We start from the raw sequence: 18986 nt of genomic DNA on the forward strand, positions 1-18986 counted from the left end.
TTGGAATCCACTCTGCCAAACTATTTCAGGCACATGACATATGGATGCTGGAAGATTCTGTAAAGGGGACATGAATGCTCACATACCTTTCAAAGCTTCATTGATGTAGGTTTTGTGGTAAAATATCCTATCGGTATCTTCCACTTTCGGATTACTCAGCCCCACTCCGTTTTCAGTGATGTAAATGGGGATGTCACCGTACTCTTCCTTGATCCAGTTGAGCAGTCTTCGCGTCCCCCAGGGCGTAGCTCTGTTCATTGCTGTGGAAGGCCATGAAGAGTCCTCCTCCTCAGTTTTCTCCTGGTCATCTTCATAGGAGGGTGGGTTTAACCTGGGCGTTTTGTGCCGCACAATTCTGGAGTAGTAGGTGTTGAGGCAGAACACGTCAGCTGTAGCTCTGATGTACCTCTTCTCTTCCTCAGTGAAGCTTGGCAGGCGGGAGGTGGCTAAGTGTTGAAGTTCACTCCTATTCCCCACTTTCCACTTCATGGCATCAGGATAGTCTCCATTTCGGAAAATGGGGTGGGCGAACCAGCCCAGTGAGAACTGCAGTGATCGGTCAGCTGCCTCCACGTCCCTCAGGATCTCCGGTGACTTGGGCTCTGCCCAGTGTGTACCGAGGCTCAAAGAGATGACCCCCTTCTGTTCCTGCCTATATTTCTCATCATAAGTGTGATAGACTCTGGCATGAGCTTTGATGATTGCATGGCCAATCCTGTAAGGTGCCCAGCCTGGGTCCTTCACCTGTGGAGGAAACTCCCCTGAGCCGTAACCTAACCATGCCTGGTATGTGGGCTCATTAAAGGTCATCCAGAACTTGACTCTGTCCCCAAAGGTCTGGAAACAAAAGTCCGCATAGCTGTTAAACAACTCAATCAAGGAAGGATTTTCCCAGCCTCCAATATCCTGGAGGGCCTGGGGCAAGTCCCAGTGGAACAGTGTCACCATGGGTGAGATGTTGCTTGCCACCAAGCCATTGATCAGCCTGTTGTAATAATCAACACCATGTCTGTTGATAGAACTGTTTCTCCCTGTTGGGAAAATCCGAGACCAGGAGAGAGAGAAGCGATAGGCCTTTACCTTCAAAGCTCGAAGCATATTCAGATCAGCATCCAATTGGTTATAGCTGTCACAGGCGATGTCTCCAGTGGTTTTGTCTTTCACACTGCTCCCTGGTGTGTGGGTGAAGTTATCCCAGATGCTGGGGCCTTTGCCATCAGCATCCCAAGCTCCTTCAATCTGATAGGCTGATGAAGACACGCCCCACAGAAAGTCATCCCGGAAAGTGCCATGGTAGAACAGATCTCTTTCAAACTTGGGTTGGTTGGAGAACTTTTCCCAAACTACTTTAGCCTTGGAGGGCACGTCAGATGGAAAAGTGAAGGCTCTCATTTTAGGCGGAAAGTTTGCTGTACCGGGTGGTGGCAGTCTCTTTACTACCTTGGGAAGGAAACCATTCTTTTCAATGATGCTGGTGAAAAAGTAGGCAGACTTCCTGGGAGTTCTTGGCTTGCTGCTCTCATTGAAGCTGACGTGGTGCAGCCCAAACCTCTGGCCATAACCAGAGGGGCCTTCGAAGCCATCCATGAGGGCACGAGCGATGTAAGATCGAACATCCACCAAGTCCTCCTTAACAGCTATAGAAAAAAACAAAACTCAGGATTATTTTAATGTCTCTGTTACTGATGTTGCTATTTAAAGGTTTTCCTTTTGATATGCACACTTTGGAGGGGACTTGGGTTACCCCAAAAATGCTAACCCTTTTTCCTTACAATGAATAAAAGAAAAATCCCTAAGACCCTACAAATCATCAGGCCACATCTATGGTCATAAGTCTCAATCCAGAGGAGAATCCCTGCCTTAAAATGAATATGAGAATGTGTCCCATCTGCTATTATCAGGGCTCCTTGATTTTTTATAGAATGCATAAATATTTACAATGTACTTTTGTTTTTCCTTATGTTTAGCAATATGGACATAAAATGATCACACAGCCCATCTTTAAAAAGAGAAATAAAGCCTACAGTAAGGTATTCCCTGGTACAGTGGGTTGAATAGTGATTCCCAAAAAGATATGTCCAAATCTTAATTTCCCATACCAGTGAATGTAATCTTATTTGGAAAAAGAGTCTTTGTAGATGTAATTAAATTAAGGATCTTAAGATGAGATCATCCTACATTAACTGAGTGAGTCAGAAATCCAATGACAAGCATCCTTAAAAGAAAAATAGAGAAGGTCCACATGAAGATGGAGGCAGAGATTGGGGTGATACAGTCACTAGCCAGGGAATGCCTGGAGCCACCAGAAGCTGGAAGAGGCAAGGAAACAGTCCACTCTGAAGACTTCGGAGGGAGAGTGGCCCTACTGACATCTCCATTTCGGACTTCTGGCCTCCGGAAATATGAGAAAATATGAAAGAGAGAGAGAAGGAGGGAGGGAAAGAAAGAAAAAGAGAGAGAAAGAAAGAAAAAGGAAGGAAGGAAAAGAAAAAGAATAAAGTCTAGTGAGTCAACCAAAAACCAGCATCAGAGTAAAGCAATGGCTTTGGGCTCAAACTGGGAACCAGCAAAGTATTAAGCCCTATTTTTTTTTTAAAGATTTATTTATTTATTTTGAGAGAGAGAGAGAGTACATGAGAGGGGGGAGGGTCAGAGGGAGAAGCAGGCTCCTCGCTGAGCAGGGAGCCCGATGCGGGACTCGATCCCGGGACTCCAGGATCATGACCTGAGCCGAAGGCAGTCGCCTAACCAACTGAGCCACCCAGGCGCCCTTAAGCCCTATTTTTAACAGATTACAGAGCCTCTCAACAAGCACTAACTGTATAAGAGGCAGGTAATTCATATATTTTGTATAGTTCATTTAATCATTCAATAAATAATTTAGTAAGCACCTACATTGTCCCAGGCTGTAATAGGCTCTGGAAACAAAGAGGAATAGAAGCCTCATAGGTTTGTGGGTATTGCTGAAACAGAAATAGAAAGGCATACTCTTTCACTCACTGGCTGTTTGGGCACATCATGTAATTTCTCTGAGCATCAGTTTTCACAATTGTCCTATGAGAATATCTGTTTACTGTGCCTGGGTGCCTCAGTCAGTTAAGCATCTGCCTTTGGCTCAGGTCATGATCCCAGGGTCCTGGGATTGAGCCCCGCATCGGGCTCCCTGCTCAGTGGGGAGCCTGCTTCTCCCTCTCCCACTGCTGCTCCCCCCTGCTTGTGCTCTCTCGCTCTCCCATTCTCTATCAAATAAATAAATAAAATCTTTTTAAAAATTTAAAAAATTAAATAGAATTACCCTATGATCCAGTAATTCTACTACTGAGTATCTACCCAAAGAATATAAAAACACTAAATCAAAAAGATACATGCCCCCTGTTCATTGCAGCATTATTTACAACAGCCAAATTATGGAAGCAGCCCAAGTGTCTATCAAAAGATGAATGGATAAAGAAGATGTGGTATTTATATATACAATGCAATATTACACAACTGTAGAAAAGAATGAAGTTTTACCAATTGCAACAACATGGATGGATATAAAGGGTATAACGCCAAGTGACATAAGTCCATCAGGTAAATACAAATACCATATGATTTCATTCATATGTGGAATTTAAGAAACAAAACAAAGAATACAAGAGACAAACCAAGACTCTTAATTATAGAGAACAAACTGATGGTTACCAAAGGGGAGGGGGTGCGGGGATGGGTGAAAGAGGTGAAGGAGATTATGAGTACATTTATCATGAGGAGCACTATGTATAGAATTGTCAGATCACTATATTGTATACCTAAAACCAATATAACACTGTATGTTAACTATACTGGAATTAAAATTTTAAAAGGCATATGAAACTTGTGTTAGGCAAGAATGATTCTGTAGATATGAATTAATTGGATCAAAGTGAATGGTGTGGAATGTAGGTGTTATAGCTGGTTAAAGAACATGGAGATTAATGTGCCCAGAACAATGAGGGAAGATTTAATGGGTTGAAGTCCCATCTTATAATGCCATTGTCATCCTATATTGTAATTTTCTGTGTTCCTCTGTAGACTCTGAGTGTCCTGTGGGAAAAGATGATATTTGTTCACTATTTAACCCCTATAGTCTTGTGCAATGTGTGGCACATAATATGCACTGAATACATTTTTGTTAAATGAATGCATTAAAAGATGATGAGTCTTGATCAGTGGATAAGACTCAGATGGGCAGAATGTAGAAGGCATTATAGGGAATAAGAACAGAGGAGCAAAGACTTGAGGCTTCTCGGGGAGACAGGAGGGTAACGTGCAGGATTCATGATATTACTACTACTACCACTTTTTGGCTTCATTTTCTTGGAAGACTGTCTTTGTCTCATTAAACAAAACTCTGAAGACTTGGAGAAGTACCAAGTACCAAGAAGTACCAAGACATTCCAATCACCAGCATATCCACCATTCTTACCCTTGAGCACCTCGTTGATATATTTTTTGAAGTAGTCTACTCTCAAGGAATCTTCAAAGAGATCTTCGGTCTCCCCTATGGGCATGCCATTCCCAGCCAGGTAGATCGGAACTGTTCCTCTTGTATATTCCAAATATGCAAACTGCAACAGTCTCCTTATACCCCAGGGCACCACATAAATCCAAGGGGATGAGGTCTGGGGCCATGCAGGGTCCACATGTTGGGAGAAGCCTCCAATGGTATCATAGCTGGGGATGCAAGAATCTTCTTGGGCCTTGCTGATAAGGCGGGAGGTATAATGAGACAGACCCAGAAAATCAGCGGAGCCTTTTAGGAGCTGCTTCTCTGTCTCAGTGAACTCAGGGAGCTGGGCCACAGGACTGGGGCACTGTTGGTTCATCTGTTGGATCCGGGCCTTCAGGACAGCAGGGTAGTCTCCATCCACAAAGATGGGGTGTGCAAACCAGCCCAGCATGAAATGCAAGAAGCGTTCAGAGGCTCTGAGGTCCTCAGGCCTCTCTGGAGACAGAGGTTCTGCCCAGTCTGAGTTTAACACAATGCCCACGCTTCCCTGCTGCCGTGGACGATAGTGGCTATTGTAGTGGTGCCACACTCTGGCATGAGCCTTGAGAACCAAGTGAGCCACCTTGTGAGGAAGAAAGAAGGAAATACAGTGCTTAATAACAACCAATAGCAAAGCCAACAACCATAAGCCAAGAGCAAGTCTACAACAACAACAAGTTAACACCAATGTCAATGTTACCAGTGTTAATGACAACACTAACACTGAAAATGTCCACATCAATAACAAGAGTAATGTAAACAACATTAGCAAGTCATCAACAAGTTAATGCCAGTGTCAGGGGTGCCTGGGTGGCTCAGTCGTTAAGTGTCTGCCTTCAGCTCAGGTCATGATCCCAGGGTCCTGGGATCAAGCCCCACATCGGGCTCCCTGTTTGGCAGGGAGTCTGCTTCTCCCTCTGCCTCCCCCTGCTTGTGTTCCCTCTCTTGCTGCCTGTAGAATAAATAAATAAAAAATCTTTAAAAAAAAAAGTTAATGCCAATGTCAACAAGTCAGCAATATCAATAAGAAGTTAAGATGGATGCTAACTAACAATGTCAGTAAATCAACGACATGAACAATGTTGACACGGACAACATCATCAACACCAGTGGCAGCAATATCAACGATGCAGACAGCAGAGTAAGTCAACGACAATGTCAATGAGTTACCACCACTGACAGGTCAACAGCAGCAGCATCAATAACCATATTTCACAGAAAACACTGTTAATGAATTCTCTCATGAATTTCTTACAACAACCTTATATGGCAAGTATAATTATTATTACTACTGTACAGAGGAGGGAAACAAGATCCAGAGAGGTGTAGAATGTAGGAAGTCTGACTCTAGGCCTGTACTGTCCCAAACAATGCAATTCTGCCTTTGTTCTCAATAATTCTTATTGACTAATTCATCAACAACAAATTTGGGGGGGTCATTTCAGTTGACATACAAAGGATGGGACAATTCTTTCTAACCTACCTGTCATCCTTTCTACTTAATGAAATCTAGGAAGAAAACCCATGACCAGGAATCTCTTTGTAGACTTAACTCAAGGTCTTAACAAAAGTCAACAGCTTCCTTTGGCAGAGCACCATGGGAAAACAGGCAAAAGCGGGGTGCCTAGAGTATAACAAACCTAGATTTGAATCTTGACTTTGTCACTAACTTGCTGAGTAAACTCAAACAATCTTCTCATTCAGTTTCCTTGTCTGCAAGAAGCGGTAATTACGGATCCATTTAGGACAAAGTAAGATCGTGTAAACAAAGCACCAAGCAGGAAACTGGAGTGCAGGAGGGAGCTTGCTGCAGTCTAGCTTCCTTTCCTTTATCGTTATCATCATCTGAAGAAGACGACACTTATTTTTGAAGAATTTATTATCAAAATATGCTCTAGGAAGTGAAACTCCTCACTGCTTCTCATGTTCCAAATATTAGTCCTTAACTGGGTCCTCAACTCCATGGCAAACTGTGCTCTTTTCCCAAAAGCAGGAATGCTTGCCTTCTAAACCAGTCCGCGTCAGGCAGGGGGTTCAGTGGAGGATCAGACAACTAGCAGAACCAGCTACTGTGGCCGTGTAAGAACACGGAAAAGGGTTAATGACATGTCAGGTGAAAAATGAGCACTAGGGTGATTGTGATGTGTCAGTGTAGGGTCATCAATTGTAACAAATGTACCATGCTGGTGGGGAGGGGGAGTTGATAATGGGGGAATCTGGGGGAGGGGCAGAGGGTATATGGGAAATCTAGGTAACTTCTGTTCAATTTTGCTGTGAACTTCAAACTACTGTAAAAAAAATAAAGTCCACTTTAAAAATATGCACTAAATTGAGGGCACTCTGAGTACACTGTGAATGCAAGGGAGCCTGGACTGGAAGGAAACAGGGGCAAAATTAGGAGAGACACTTTTTCTTTGAAATTTTCCCTTAATGGTATTATACTATTTTAACTAATACATAAAAGCTAGACGTGAAGGAGCAAAGTGAGGTGGACTTTCTAGGAGCCACACTTGTAGGGATAAGAAGCCAAAGGAGAAGCCTAAGGAGAAGAGATTAGGATGAGTTTTACAATGAGGAGACAAATAGAAAGGTTTCAACCTTCCATTTTCCGAAGTGTTCTCTCTCAGTGTATATGGTCACTTTGCTGAACAAGAGCAGAGTGGAAGCCTTGACTTCAGGGTTATAGGGATTTTTGGCATTTCATCAAGGCACTGATTCTGATTTTTCTAGTGCATTCTGACTGTGGACTGTTCTCTAATTTTCTTATATGTATTTGTATCATCTCCTGCAAAAAGTTTTAAATCTCAAGGACATGGGCCATGCATCCTCCTTAACACCCAGCATGGGGCACAGCAAAGACTCCTATTTCTGAACAGAACCCAAGTGCGGCAGGAGAAAGCCAGACTAAAGGTCCATCCTGGAGAAGGCTGCCAGGGGAAGCGGAGATTCTGAAGAAATATGGAAATGATGGAAAGGACCTGTATGAAGCCATTTAAATTTCTGTCTCCAGTATGTACATCCCCTTCTTGTGGGAATGGTACGCTGACTAGGCTCTGGAAAACAAAACCCTTTCTCCCTCCCCACCTCTCAGCCAGTGTGTGAAGGGTAGAGCTGGGATCGGGACCCAGACCAGTCCCGGCATTCCAGTCCCCTAGCCTAGACCCAGTGACTGGTTCAGGGATGGGCACACCACCCATGCAGCAGCCCTGAGACCCAGGAATGTGTTTGCTGGGAATGCCAGGAGAGGCAAGCTTGCTTTCCTGCTCCTCTTGAAAGAGGAAAGCAGGACTGCCGCCCTGTGGTTAGCAGGCAGCCCAAGTAGAAAGCCAGTAGCGGGGCAAGAGAGGAAGAGAAATCGAGTACTAGTGGCAGCGTTTTGGGTCTGATCAGGCTCCACTGAGACCAGCTAAAACCCAGACTTTTCCGTTTCCTGAGTGGCCAGATACCCTCTTTGCTCAGGTCACTCTGGGTTTGGTTTTCTGTCACCTCCACTAAGAGTCCTGGCTGACGTGGAGAACTTGCTGTGGAGTCAAGTAGACTTGGGCCCGCATTCTGGCTTCAAACGGCTGCCCGTCTACGGATGCCATCATGAAGCAGTTTCTGCTCTGCGCATCCCAGTTCCACAAGCACCAGTGTCGTTCTAAGGATGTAATGACTGTTTTCCAAGTGCCAGCACAGTGTCTGGACAAAACAAGGTGATGAACAATTTCCCGTGCCTTCCCTCCCCAGCTCTGGCTTTCTTTAAAGGACGAGAAGGAGAGGCCTGCTGAAGGGAAGAGAAAAGGACTTTTCTCCCAGAGAAAGGCTTAACACCCAGTGAGGCAGCCCGACGGGCCGAGAGGTACCTTAAAAGAGGCCACCCCCGGGTCTGAGATGCCCGGCGCGTGTCGGCCAGTGCCATAGCCTGCGTAGCTCATCACCCACGGCTCGTGGAAGGTCACCCACAGCTTCACGCGGTCCCCGAAGGTGGCGAAGCAGAAAGCCGCGTAGTCCAGGAAGGCGTCCACCACGCTGTCGTTCTGCCACCCGCCGTGCTCCTGCAGCGCCTGGGGCAAGTCCCAGTGGAAGAGCGTGGCCATGGGCTGGATGCCCGCGTCCAACAAGCTGTCCACGAGCCTGCTGTAGTAGGCGACGCCCCGGCGGCTGGGCTGGCGCCCGCGCCCATTGGGGAAGATTCGGGACCAGGAGATGGAAAACTTGTACAGCTGAGCTCGGAGGCCCCGAAGCAGGGCCACGTCGGTGTCCACCTTGTGGTAACTGTCGCTGGCCACCTCCGGCGTCGCGGGGCCCTGGGAGGCGTTCGGGCGCCCCAGGGGGTCCCAGATGCTCGGTCCTCTTCCACCCTCGGCCCAGCCGCCTTCCACGTTAAAGGCCCCCGTGGAGACGCCCCAGAGGAAGCCTTCGGGGAAAACATCCCGCAGGAAAGCGTCTCTTTCGGCCCCGGACCGGCTGGCAAACGTCCTCCAGACTCTCTGGTAGGCCGAGGCCCGCGGCGGCCACACGGCCCGCAGCGCCGCCGCTTGAAGGGACGGGCCGGCCGTCGGTGAGCAGGGCCTGCTGCGGGATTGGGAAGACAAGGGGACACGGGAATGACTCTGCGGGTTTACCTCCGCCCTGTGACGGCAACGTGTGTCATCAGTAAGGGCTCCAGAAACACGGAGTCAAAAGCCATACCCACCAGGTTGTGGGCAGGAAGTGACTGAGGGGTGGGAAAATTACTATTATTGCCCCTCCTTAGGTACAGTGTTATTGCTCCTGCAGGAGTCAAAACACTGTGCCAAGTCTCTGTTCCCTGTATTAGCTTGTCCTTGAGTACCGTTTTTGGTTCTGATGCCATGCTTTTTTCTTATTATTTATTAAAAAAAAAAAAAAAACATAGCTCAGTGGGCTAAGCATCAGACTCTTGATTTCCGCTCAGGTTATGATCTCAGGGTCCTGATATGGAGCCCTGTATTGGTTTCCTGATTAAGATTCTCTCTCTCCCTCCCTCTGCCCCTCCCCCACCTCGCTCGCTCGCTGTAATTACCTAAATAAAAACAACATAGTTAATAATAATGATGGCTTTAATTCATTCTGCCTTGATTCTGTGCTGGCCACTGTGATAAGAATGTAGGTCTCTCATTTAATTTTCACAAATTTATGAGATAAGTACTATAATTATGTATTCTTACCCTGCAGAAAAGGAAACTGAAAATTAAATAAATTCTGGGCATCAGGGGACCAGCACCTATAAACAAGCTGGTACAGAAGTCATTCAATAATTGAGCTACTGGTATAGCTCTACTGATATGCACCAGCTAAATATTAACCCTAGCCCTTCCACTGAGACCTGGCCCGGGGCGCTGCAGGAGCACGGTGAGTGGCAGTCCTTTCTTCATGCTGCCTGGATTATGCACATAACGGCAGGATCTCAAGCATCCATCCTGGACCATAAGGTAGAAGCAAGATAGGAGCCTGGATTCCCAATGATTATACCTATTCTAGATTATCCATCTCCAGTCTTTTTTTTAAGATTTATTTATTCGAGAGAGAGAACCAGTGTGGGGAGAGGCAGAGGAAGAGGGAGAAGCAGACTCCCCGCTGAGTAGAGAGCCTGACATGGGGCTCGATCCCAGGACCCCAGGGTCATGACCTGAGCTGAAGTTAGATGCTTAACCAACTGAGCCACCCAGGTGCCCCCCATCTCCAATCTTTTTAATGTAAATGACCTCCTATCTTATTTTCTTTTAAATGAGAACTTCTCATTGATCACAGTTTGCAAATCATCGAGCAGTCTGTGGTATCACTATATTTGTGTGTAGACATTTATATATTTTTAATATTTGATATACATTCAGGTAAATATGTATTTGAAATAAAACAATGTAAAAATGCTATCCTTACATGAATGCAGTCTATTTTCTCTTTTATTTTTTGTCCATTTCTCTCCTTCTGTCTTTCCTTCTTTCTTTTTTTTTTTTTTAATAAAACAGTTTTTTCTAACATTTCAAAACAAACCCTAAATTGGTTTTCCAATCTCCAAGTCCTGGCCTGCGGGCTGGAAGGCACGGTTCAATAGCGTGTGGCAGCTCCACCAGCAGAGGGCAACCTTGAGGAAGGGTCTGTGCAGGTGGGTGTGTTTGGCCTGGGGAAGAAAATATATGGGGTGGGGGGTGCAAGGAGGTGCAGTACAAGAGCATGTCCTGTCCAAGGGCCATCATGTGGGGAGAGGATGACATTTGTACTAGGTTGGCCCAGAGCACAGAACTGGTAGAAATGACAGGGACTCTGCAGAGGGACCTCCATCCCATGGAGCAAAACCTGGGTCTTCCAAACCTAAGCACCTTCTGTTTTATGAAGCATCAACTAACACATTTGCTAAAACAGCAGTAGGGGTGAAATGATCTATAGTTATGGATTATTCATAATATATGCAGGTCTCTGGAGCACAATCAGGGACACAGATGACACCTACTTAGTGAAGAGCCTCAGCTGCTCTGCCCCAACCCTCCTGACCCTGACTGTCCTCCTGGCTTGGAGAAAATGAGGTCTTGAAGAAATAAACAAACAGCCCCTGTCTAAAATACAATTTGCTCTAAAGGCTTTTTTTTTTAAGTTTAAAAATTATTTATGTAAGTCATCTCTACACCCAACATGGGGCTAGAACTCACAACCCTGAGATCAAGAGTCACGTGTTCTTCTGACTGAGCCAGCAAGGTGCCCCTGAATTTAAAGGTTTTAATGCTGGGAGTCCTGGGTTTGCCTAACTTGGGAAGAGATTTAGCACACAAAGCCTCAATCCCTATGCCCAGGCCTTCCAGGTAGCCCTCCTTCAGCTGTCCCTCCCTGGCCCCCAGCTGCCTCAGAGTATCCCAGATAACGCTTTCTCCCCTGTCTGGGGAGCAGTGCCGTGTCTCCTGCCATAGTCTGGTGTCAGAGTCATTTGTGGGCCTCTCTGTCTCCCCACTGAGGTCTAAGATTCTCAAAGGGAAAACCATGTTAATCCTGTTGGAAACCTGCCACCCCCACTTTCTCCTGCCCCCAGTGGGCTCTCCACCAATGTCCACCTGAGTGAGGACCCCTGGCTGTTAATTTAATGTTAGCCAGTGTTGAACCTTTGCTTCAGGCCAAGGTTTAGAGGGAGAAACTTAGAGCTGGTGTCACATGACATCTTGTGGTTTGCAATCACTGAGCTTTCAGGGCAACCCTTCTTTTTTTTTTTTATGGCCTGTTGAGTTCTATTTTCTGAAAAGACATGGGTCCAGCATTCCTCTACTGACTCTTAAGTGTGGTCAGGGAGCAGTTCTGACCTGTCTCCTCTTTCCACCGTTCGCACTCCCGGGACAAAGCCTTACATGTAGCAGCTGCTTTGGGTTGTTGATTTGACCTGCTGGCTTGAAGTGAGTTGAGAGGATTGAATGACAGAATGAGACACACAAGTGCTGGCAGAGGAAAGGGACAAAGAGTTGGTAGCAACGGAAGGGGGTGACTTTGGACAGAGCTGTCCTAGCAAAGTCTAAGGTGAAGGGCAAGGAGAGCTCCAGCTGAAAGTCTGGGAAGCCCAGTGATTCTTTCCGGTCTGCGTCCTTTGTCAAAACATGGTGCATGAAGCTCATGCGTGTAACACACCCATGGAAGGCTGAGGGTTCTGGGGAACAACCCATGCTGGTTTCCACACCACCTTGTCTTAATCACTTGAGAAGCACATTAGATTATGAGTGTGTGAGGGTGTCATTATGGGGGTAACCTCAAACCTGCTCTAATTTTTTTTAAATATGCCATTTACAAATGTTGTTACTTCAGTTGTTCAGTAAGAAACTATTTGCAGCCCCACCATAGATTAAAACCTTTCAGAGGGCCCTGGGTGGCACAGTCTGTTAAGCATCTGACTCTTGGTTTCGGCTCAGGTTGTAATTTCATGGGTCGTGGGATCAAGCCCCGAATCGGGCTCTGTGCTCAGTGTGGAGTCCGCTTGGGTTTCTCTCTCTCCATTTCCCTCTGCTCCTCCTCTCTTGTTCTCTCCCTCTCTCTAAAATAAATAAATCTTTTAAAAAATTAAATAAAACCTCTCAGAACACCACTGATTTAGGCTTCTGCCCCACTGCAACAGCTGAATCTCCAACCTACACTGTCTCCTTGTGGGAAAGATGTTTCACAGTTCACAGGAGGGAACAGGTGCGGAGAACTCACCTCACTTACTCAGGTCGGTCATGACTTCAGTGGGGTGGTCAGATCTATCTTTAACTCAGCCTTCCACAAACTCACACTACCCACAACAAGATCCTAAACTAGGAGGCAGGGGTTCCCATCTCGGCTTGCTGTGCACACTTGGGCAAAATGCAAGGCTCCCAAGTGCAGAGTGACAAGTGAGATGCAGAAACACATGGGCCCAGAGTCAGATGCAGTGGGAGCCAGGCTCTCTCACTACCATCCCCTCTGAGCCTTCATTTCTCACCATGATAAAAAATCACTGGCCAAGAGGCAGATGACAACAGTCCCCTGAGAGTACACGTGTGAAAGAGTATTCTTCAAATATCAGCTATTCAATAGATTTCAACAGGAAATCTAACATTACCTTGTCTTGGAGCTTCGTGAACAGCTTAGGAGCGTATTAAGATCAAACCCAGTGAAGAGAACCTGGTGTTCACGTACGGCTGTAAAAGAAGTTTAATTAACACTCCCTGAAGCCCAACCAACAATATTCATGACTCCCATCAATTGTTTTCTTATTTATACAACACACCCAAGCTCCAAGCAATCATTCTAAGCCCCCTGGAAAATACCACAGGCTAAAGATGTAAGGAGCTCAGGAGTAATTTCCATGTACCTAGAACAGTGGTTCTCAAACTTCCGTGTACATCCGAATCACCTGCAGAGCTTGTTAAACACAGTTTGCCGGGCCCACCCCAGAGTTTCTGAAGCAGTGCATTGATGTGGGGCTCAAGGATTTGAATATCTATCAAGTTCCCAGGTGATGCTGATGCTGCTGGTCTGAAGACCACACATGGAGAACAATTGATTTAGAAAAACTCAAACATCAGAAAGAGACGGAATTTTTTCTAATTGTCATGAACTACGCATAAACAATAAATTGACCATTTTAGCCATTTAGAAATGGGTGGAACTTAAGAACAGAAATCATTATGCCATCAAAAGTGAGTTAGGGTGAGGGTTATTAAGTTATATCTATGGATGAGTGTCATGAGGTCTTTGAAGCAAGCTCAGCACTGCTTACAGGTAGTAAAAAGGGGCACTAGTGACCTCTACCATACTCTGCCTTATAGGGTGACTGGAATGAATATCAGGACACCCAGGAACCTGCCCCTCCCTAGTAGCCCTCAGCTCCTGATGCCTTAGCACAATCCACCTTTCCCCCAATGTGACTGGACCCTGAGTGATCTCTTGATCCATGGCCCACCAATCAGATTCACTCGCATGAATTTAAACTAAGAGACACAGAGAGGACGGTCCATGAGCTGTGGGTCTTAGACCTGAAGGCTTCAGTTGAGGTGCCCACCAGGGCCACGTGCGAGCTGAAGTAATAGGGAAAAGAGCAAGGGTAACAGGAGGGGGGGCAAAGGTGAGAGATCTTGGAGGGAGTGGTAATGAAAAGGGACACTCAGGCACAGAGCGGTTCCCATGCTTATACCTGAACCTGGAAGCCTGATGGTCTTTATTTCCACAAGACCAAAGCATCTTTGTCATTTTTGTACAGAACCTGTCTTCTTTCTTGAGTCAATGGGAGCTAAGGGACCAATAATACAAAGGCAAGGGACACTAAACCTGTCTGGGATGAGCTCTCAGACCAGCCCTCTTCTGGTCCCTCCTCTTATTGGAACCTCAGACTTCCAAAACTGCTACTCCCCAAGCCAATGCACCAAATGTCACTGAAAACCTCTCCAGCAAAAGGGGAACCCTCCTACACTGTTGGTGGGAATGCAGACTGGTGCAGCCACTCTGAGAAACAGTATGGAGTTTCCTCAAAAAGTTAAAGATAGAACTACCCTACAATCTAGCAATTGCACTACTAGGTATCTACTCAAAGGATACAAAAATAGTGACTTGAAGGGGCACCTGCCCCCCCACGTTTATAACAGCACTATCAACAACAGCCAAAATATGGACAGAGCCCAAATGTCCATCAACCGATGAATGCATAAAGATGTGGTGTAAATATGCAATGGAATATTACTCGGCCATCAAAAAGAATGAAATCTTGTCATTTTCAACATCGTGGCTGGAACTAGACTATATTATGCTAAGCAAAATAAGTCAGAGAAAGACAAATACCATATGATTTCACTCATATGTGGAATTTAAGAAACAAAACCAATGAACATAGGGGAAGGGAAGGAAAAATAAGATAAAAACAGAGAGGGAGGCAAACCGTAAGACTTAACTATAGAGAACAAACTGAGGTTGCTGGGGGGAGGCGGGTGGGGGGATGGGCTAGATGGGTGATGGGCATTAAGGAGGGCATTTGTGATGAGCACGGGGTGTTCTATGTAAGTAATGAATCACTAAATTCGACTCCTGAAACCAATACTACACTGTATGCTAACTAACTTGAGTTGAAATAAAAACTTGGAAGGACAAAAACAAACCTCTCCAGCAATGGTCCACTCACCCTCGAGAAGGCTAAAGAGCAGCCCGGTTGAGTTCTTCCTGGTGGAAGGGCAGTCCTGGAATCTCAGATTGAAGATGAAAATTTTCACTTTTGGCTCAATAGTCTGAAAAAGATCAAAGCCAGCAAGTGAACGGAAGCTGCCTAGAGTAAGTGTTTTGATAACAGGGACAGATCTTCAAGAAGAGAAGCTACAAACACTCTGGTTTGGGAAATGTTCTCTAGCCAGGTCAATTAATAAAGAGAGCAGACTCTAGACTCTAAGGGAAAACAGTCTACACATTTCAGTAACATCAGCCACCCTTCCCATTCACCCCCAGCAAAGAGACAGGTTCCCACATGCTTACAAGTCTCCTCCTAGAACGAGGCACTAAGTGTTGGGACCAGGAACAAAGCCATCCACTCATGTTAGGGGCCTTTGTTACCACAGGAAGCTTAATCAGGTGCCACCAAAACAGTATTTATGAATGTCTGGGGTTTGCTTCAAAACAATCTGGCTTGAGGGGCGCCTGGGTGGCTCAGTCTGTTAGGTGACCGACTCTTGATCTCAGCTCAGGTCTTGATGTCAGGGTCGTGAGTTAAAAACAACAAGAGCAACAACAAAAAAACCCCAGTCTGGCTTGAGAAGGGAAAGGTAGGGCATAGATGGAACAAGGTCAGCCATGAGTCAATAGCTTTTGAAGTCGGGGATGGCGTCATGATACTTTCTTTCTACCTTTGGCTATATTTGACATTTCCCATGATAAAAAGTTAAAAGGAGTGGCCCTCATTCAAATGGAACTGGTGTGACTTTTCTCCCATTTCTAAACCATGTCACTGTGGAAGGAAACATTTGTAGGTTGACCTGTCGTTTGACTTCACCTTAAATTACCTTTTTTGGGGAGGCTGGGTTTGGTCATTTTCCCCATACCAAGTTTTTCCTCCTCTGAGAGCCTAAAGGCCACTGAGAGATACCAATACAACCACTGCCAAAGAAGGCAGGCACATTACTTTCTGAGTCACCTGCAACAGTGTCCCTTCTTTACAGATAAGGTGTCTTCAGCTTTGAGAAGCTAAGTTGCCCAGGACCACAATGAGTAGAGTTGCAGCTCACACAGCCCTTGTCCTTTCCCTGTGCTGGGTCAGTGTGGGAAAGCCCAACTATTAACGACTCAGAGGGTTTTCTCTTTCCTGCAAGGTCAATACACAGTGGGGGCAGCCTGTGATATGATAGGATGGGAGAGTTGGAGGAGCCTTCTGCTGGGTGGAGAATTCCCTGGGTGAGCAGAGCCTTTCCTGCTAAGACGATGTGGGAGGCTGCTCATGGACCTCCTGCAGAATTCAGAGGTGCGGTGGCTCTTTATTGAGGTGCTGGGCCTGAGGATGTCCTCCAGCCCTAAAACACTGGTGCACTGGTGGGAGGTGCAGCAGCTGACGGTCCCTGAGGCTCAGAGAGGGACAGGCAAGTGCTCTGGGGAGGGTGGAGGGGAACGGGAAAGGAGCGGGCACCTGCTTCTCGCTGCCCTGCCTTATCTTCCCTGCAGCCCCAGGAGGAGGCAGGGAGGCTGGGCTGAGGAGGGACGGTAGGTATGCTGGGAAGGAAGCTGTGGGTGGTGTGATTCGGGTTCCCTGGGGAGAACTCAGCTGTTCTTCCTGTCCTGGGGGTGCTAACTGTGTGGGAATGCCATAGGCTCGTAACCGACGACCGCAGAGAGGGACCATCTCCTTTCCAGCTCTGTTCTCTCCTCATAGCTGGTGATCAGAGTGGTCATCCTGAATCTCTGGGGCTGCCTCCGAGCTGTCAAGTGCAACATCTGGAATCTAATTCCTACCTAAGGAAATAAAAGGAACAAAGAATCCCAGCAGGGCATAATCAATGGCTGCCAAGTTTGTCCAGGGAAGGTTTTACTGTTTGGCTGGCCAGGTATTGACTGAGGGTTCACAGCTCTATCCAGGCACTGGTGGGAGCAGGTCTTCTTGAAAATGTTTTGATATAAAAAGGGAAACCCGGTAAACCACATCCTCAAGCAGAAATTAAGCCCAAGCTCTGTTGATGGGCTCTCTGAAGCATGCTGCGTCTGCATAACCCAGACAGTTTTAAAATGTCAGCGTTGTCTGAACGCATTAACTGAGCAACAAGCTCTGGTTGACTTCCTTAAGGATGATAAAAGACAGATTTAGTTAACACAGGCATCGGAAGGCCTTGAAGACACTACTTAAGTGCCGCTGAAGGACCAGAAATCTGGCTAGCAAGCCCACCAGGGCAGGCTCTGGGTCAAGGCAATTTGGGTTCAGGTAAGAAGATATTTACTAAAAAAAAAATATATATATATATATATATTTTTTTTTTTTACAAAAACAACTAAAATTATATGTGATTTTCAAAAACGTCACTCTCATTATAATGTCCCCAACACCTTGGAATTATTTTTGTTTTGGAGAGGCAGTGTGGTGTCACAAGAAAGCCTGCTTCCAATCCCAGCTCTGCTCCCTACCTAGTGTCTGACCTTGGTTATGCTTCTTACGTGTTGGGGTCTGCTGTGAGGGGGAGAAATATCGTGAGGATAAAGTGCCCCACATGGTGCTGGGCACAGAGCAGGCACGAAAATCACAGCGGCTATTACTCAAACGTCTTGCAACTGCATCTGCTGGCTTTGATTATGAGATCCTATTACTTGTAGATAATAAAAGTAGCGGTGCCTACAAGGTGCAGCAGGAAACCCACAGACCCCGGGGGTGGGACTGACGCTAATTTGTCTGTTTCCAGCTTCCAGCCTCAGGTCGAATGGAGATTCCACCTAGCTGCAGCACTGAGGGTTTGACACCGAGGAGCTTGGCCTTTCAACAGATAATTCCTCTTACAATCCATCCGGCTTGGTGGTGAGGATGCTGGGATTCCAAACCGGGAGGCACAGGGCAGAAAGCAGAGGGGAGCAGTTTTGTGCCCACCCCTGCAAGAGCAAGAGGAAGTCATGGGTGAATGCTGGTGACCAGGCATCCCCAGAGAGACCTGTGAGAAGGTAGCCCTTCAGGGGTAAGTATGGAAATGCTGAAAGGACTCGGAAGGTACAATCCATTCTACCCTGTCAGGAGGTGGGGGGGGAATAGTCAGGACTCCAGGGAATTTGGAGTTTGTCGTCCTCAAGGAAGTTGCTCAGCAGTGACCAAGCATAGGGGAGAAAGCTAACAGGTGGGTAGGTGGCAACCAACATACTTTCTCTAACTAGTCACAATCATTACCCTCGAGGAAAACAATACTGGGAACAGGAAGAAAGGGCCTAAGGTTACAGGAAGGTTCCCAGAGCTGGCCTCTGATTTAGCAGACCTGGGTGTGAAATGTCTTTTTTTTTTTCAGTTGTGGGTGGGGAAATACACATACAATTTACCACCGTAACCATTTTCACATGTATAGTACAGTGGCATTAAGTCCATTCACGCTGTTGTATAACCATGACCACCGTCCATGAAATGCCTTCTTAAATCTTAGAAAGAACACTGAAATTTCAATTCTCAGTAGATTTCTACACAAGAGATCATGTAAATATTTAAAATGATAACCTTCCTGATCCCTTCCAGGGAAGACTGCCTGACCACCACCCCCCCCCCATGTTCTCCAGCAGTGCATTCAAGGGCGATCTCCCCCAGTGCAACTCTATCTCTGCCAACTGTGGGGGCAAGCTCAGTTTACCCATCAGCCAGGCCATTAAATGTCTACTATGCTGTTGGGAACTTTCTCCATTCATCATCAATATAGGAAATGGCTCAAATTACCTGCAATTTACTCAGCTTCTGTGGCAAACTTGCTTCACTTTGGCATTTGTAAGACAAATCAAGAGAGAGGAAATCAACAGTGCCCTAGAAATAAGTAAATAGGGTCGTTAGAACGTAAGCAAT

General features: G+C 46.2%; 1 protein-coding gene across 1 annotated transcript in view; it reads right to left on the reverse strand.

Annotated features, from left to right (window-relative positions):
• LCT (lactase) overlaps window positions 1-18986 on the reverse strand; it is a 48501-nt gene that overhangs the window by 18624 nt on the left and 10891 nt on the right. Inside the window, exons 3-8 of the mRNA XM_027590891.1 lie at window positions 18864-18947; window positions 15117-15219; window positions 13065-13143; window positions 8356-9067; window positions 4448-5093; window positions 87-1637 (exon numbers count right to left, since the gene is read on the reverse strand). Coding sequence (XP_027446692.1) covers window positions 87-1637; window positions 4448-5093; window positions 8356-9067; window positions 13065-13143; window positions 15117-15219; window positions 18864-18947 — 3175 coding nt within the window. The remainder of the gene's footprint in view (window positions 1-86; window positions 1638-4447; window positions 5094-8355; window positions 9068-13064; window positions 13144-15116; window positions 15220-18863; window positions 18948-18986) is intronic.

This window comes from Zalophus californianus, chromosome 3 (genome assembly GCF_009762305.2).
Source record: "Zalophus californianus isolate mZalCal1 chromosome 3, mZalCal1.pri.v2, whole genome shotgun sequence".
NCBI lineage: Eukaryota > Metazoa > Chordata > Mammalia > Carnivora > Otariidae > Zalophus > Zalophus californianus.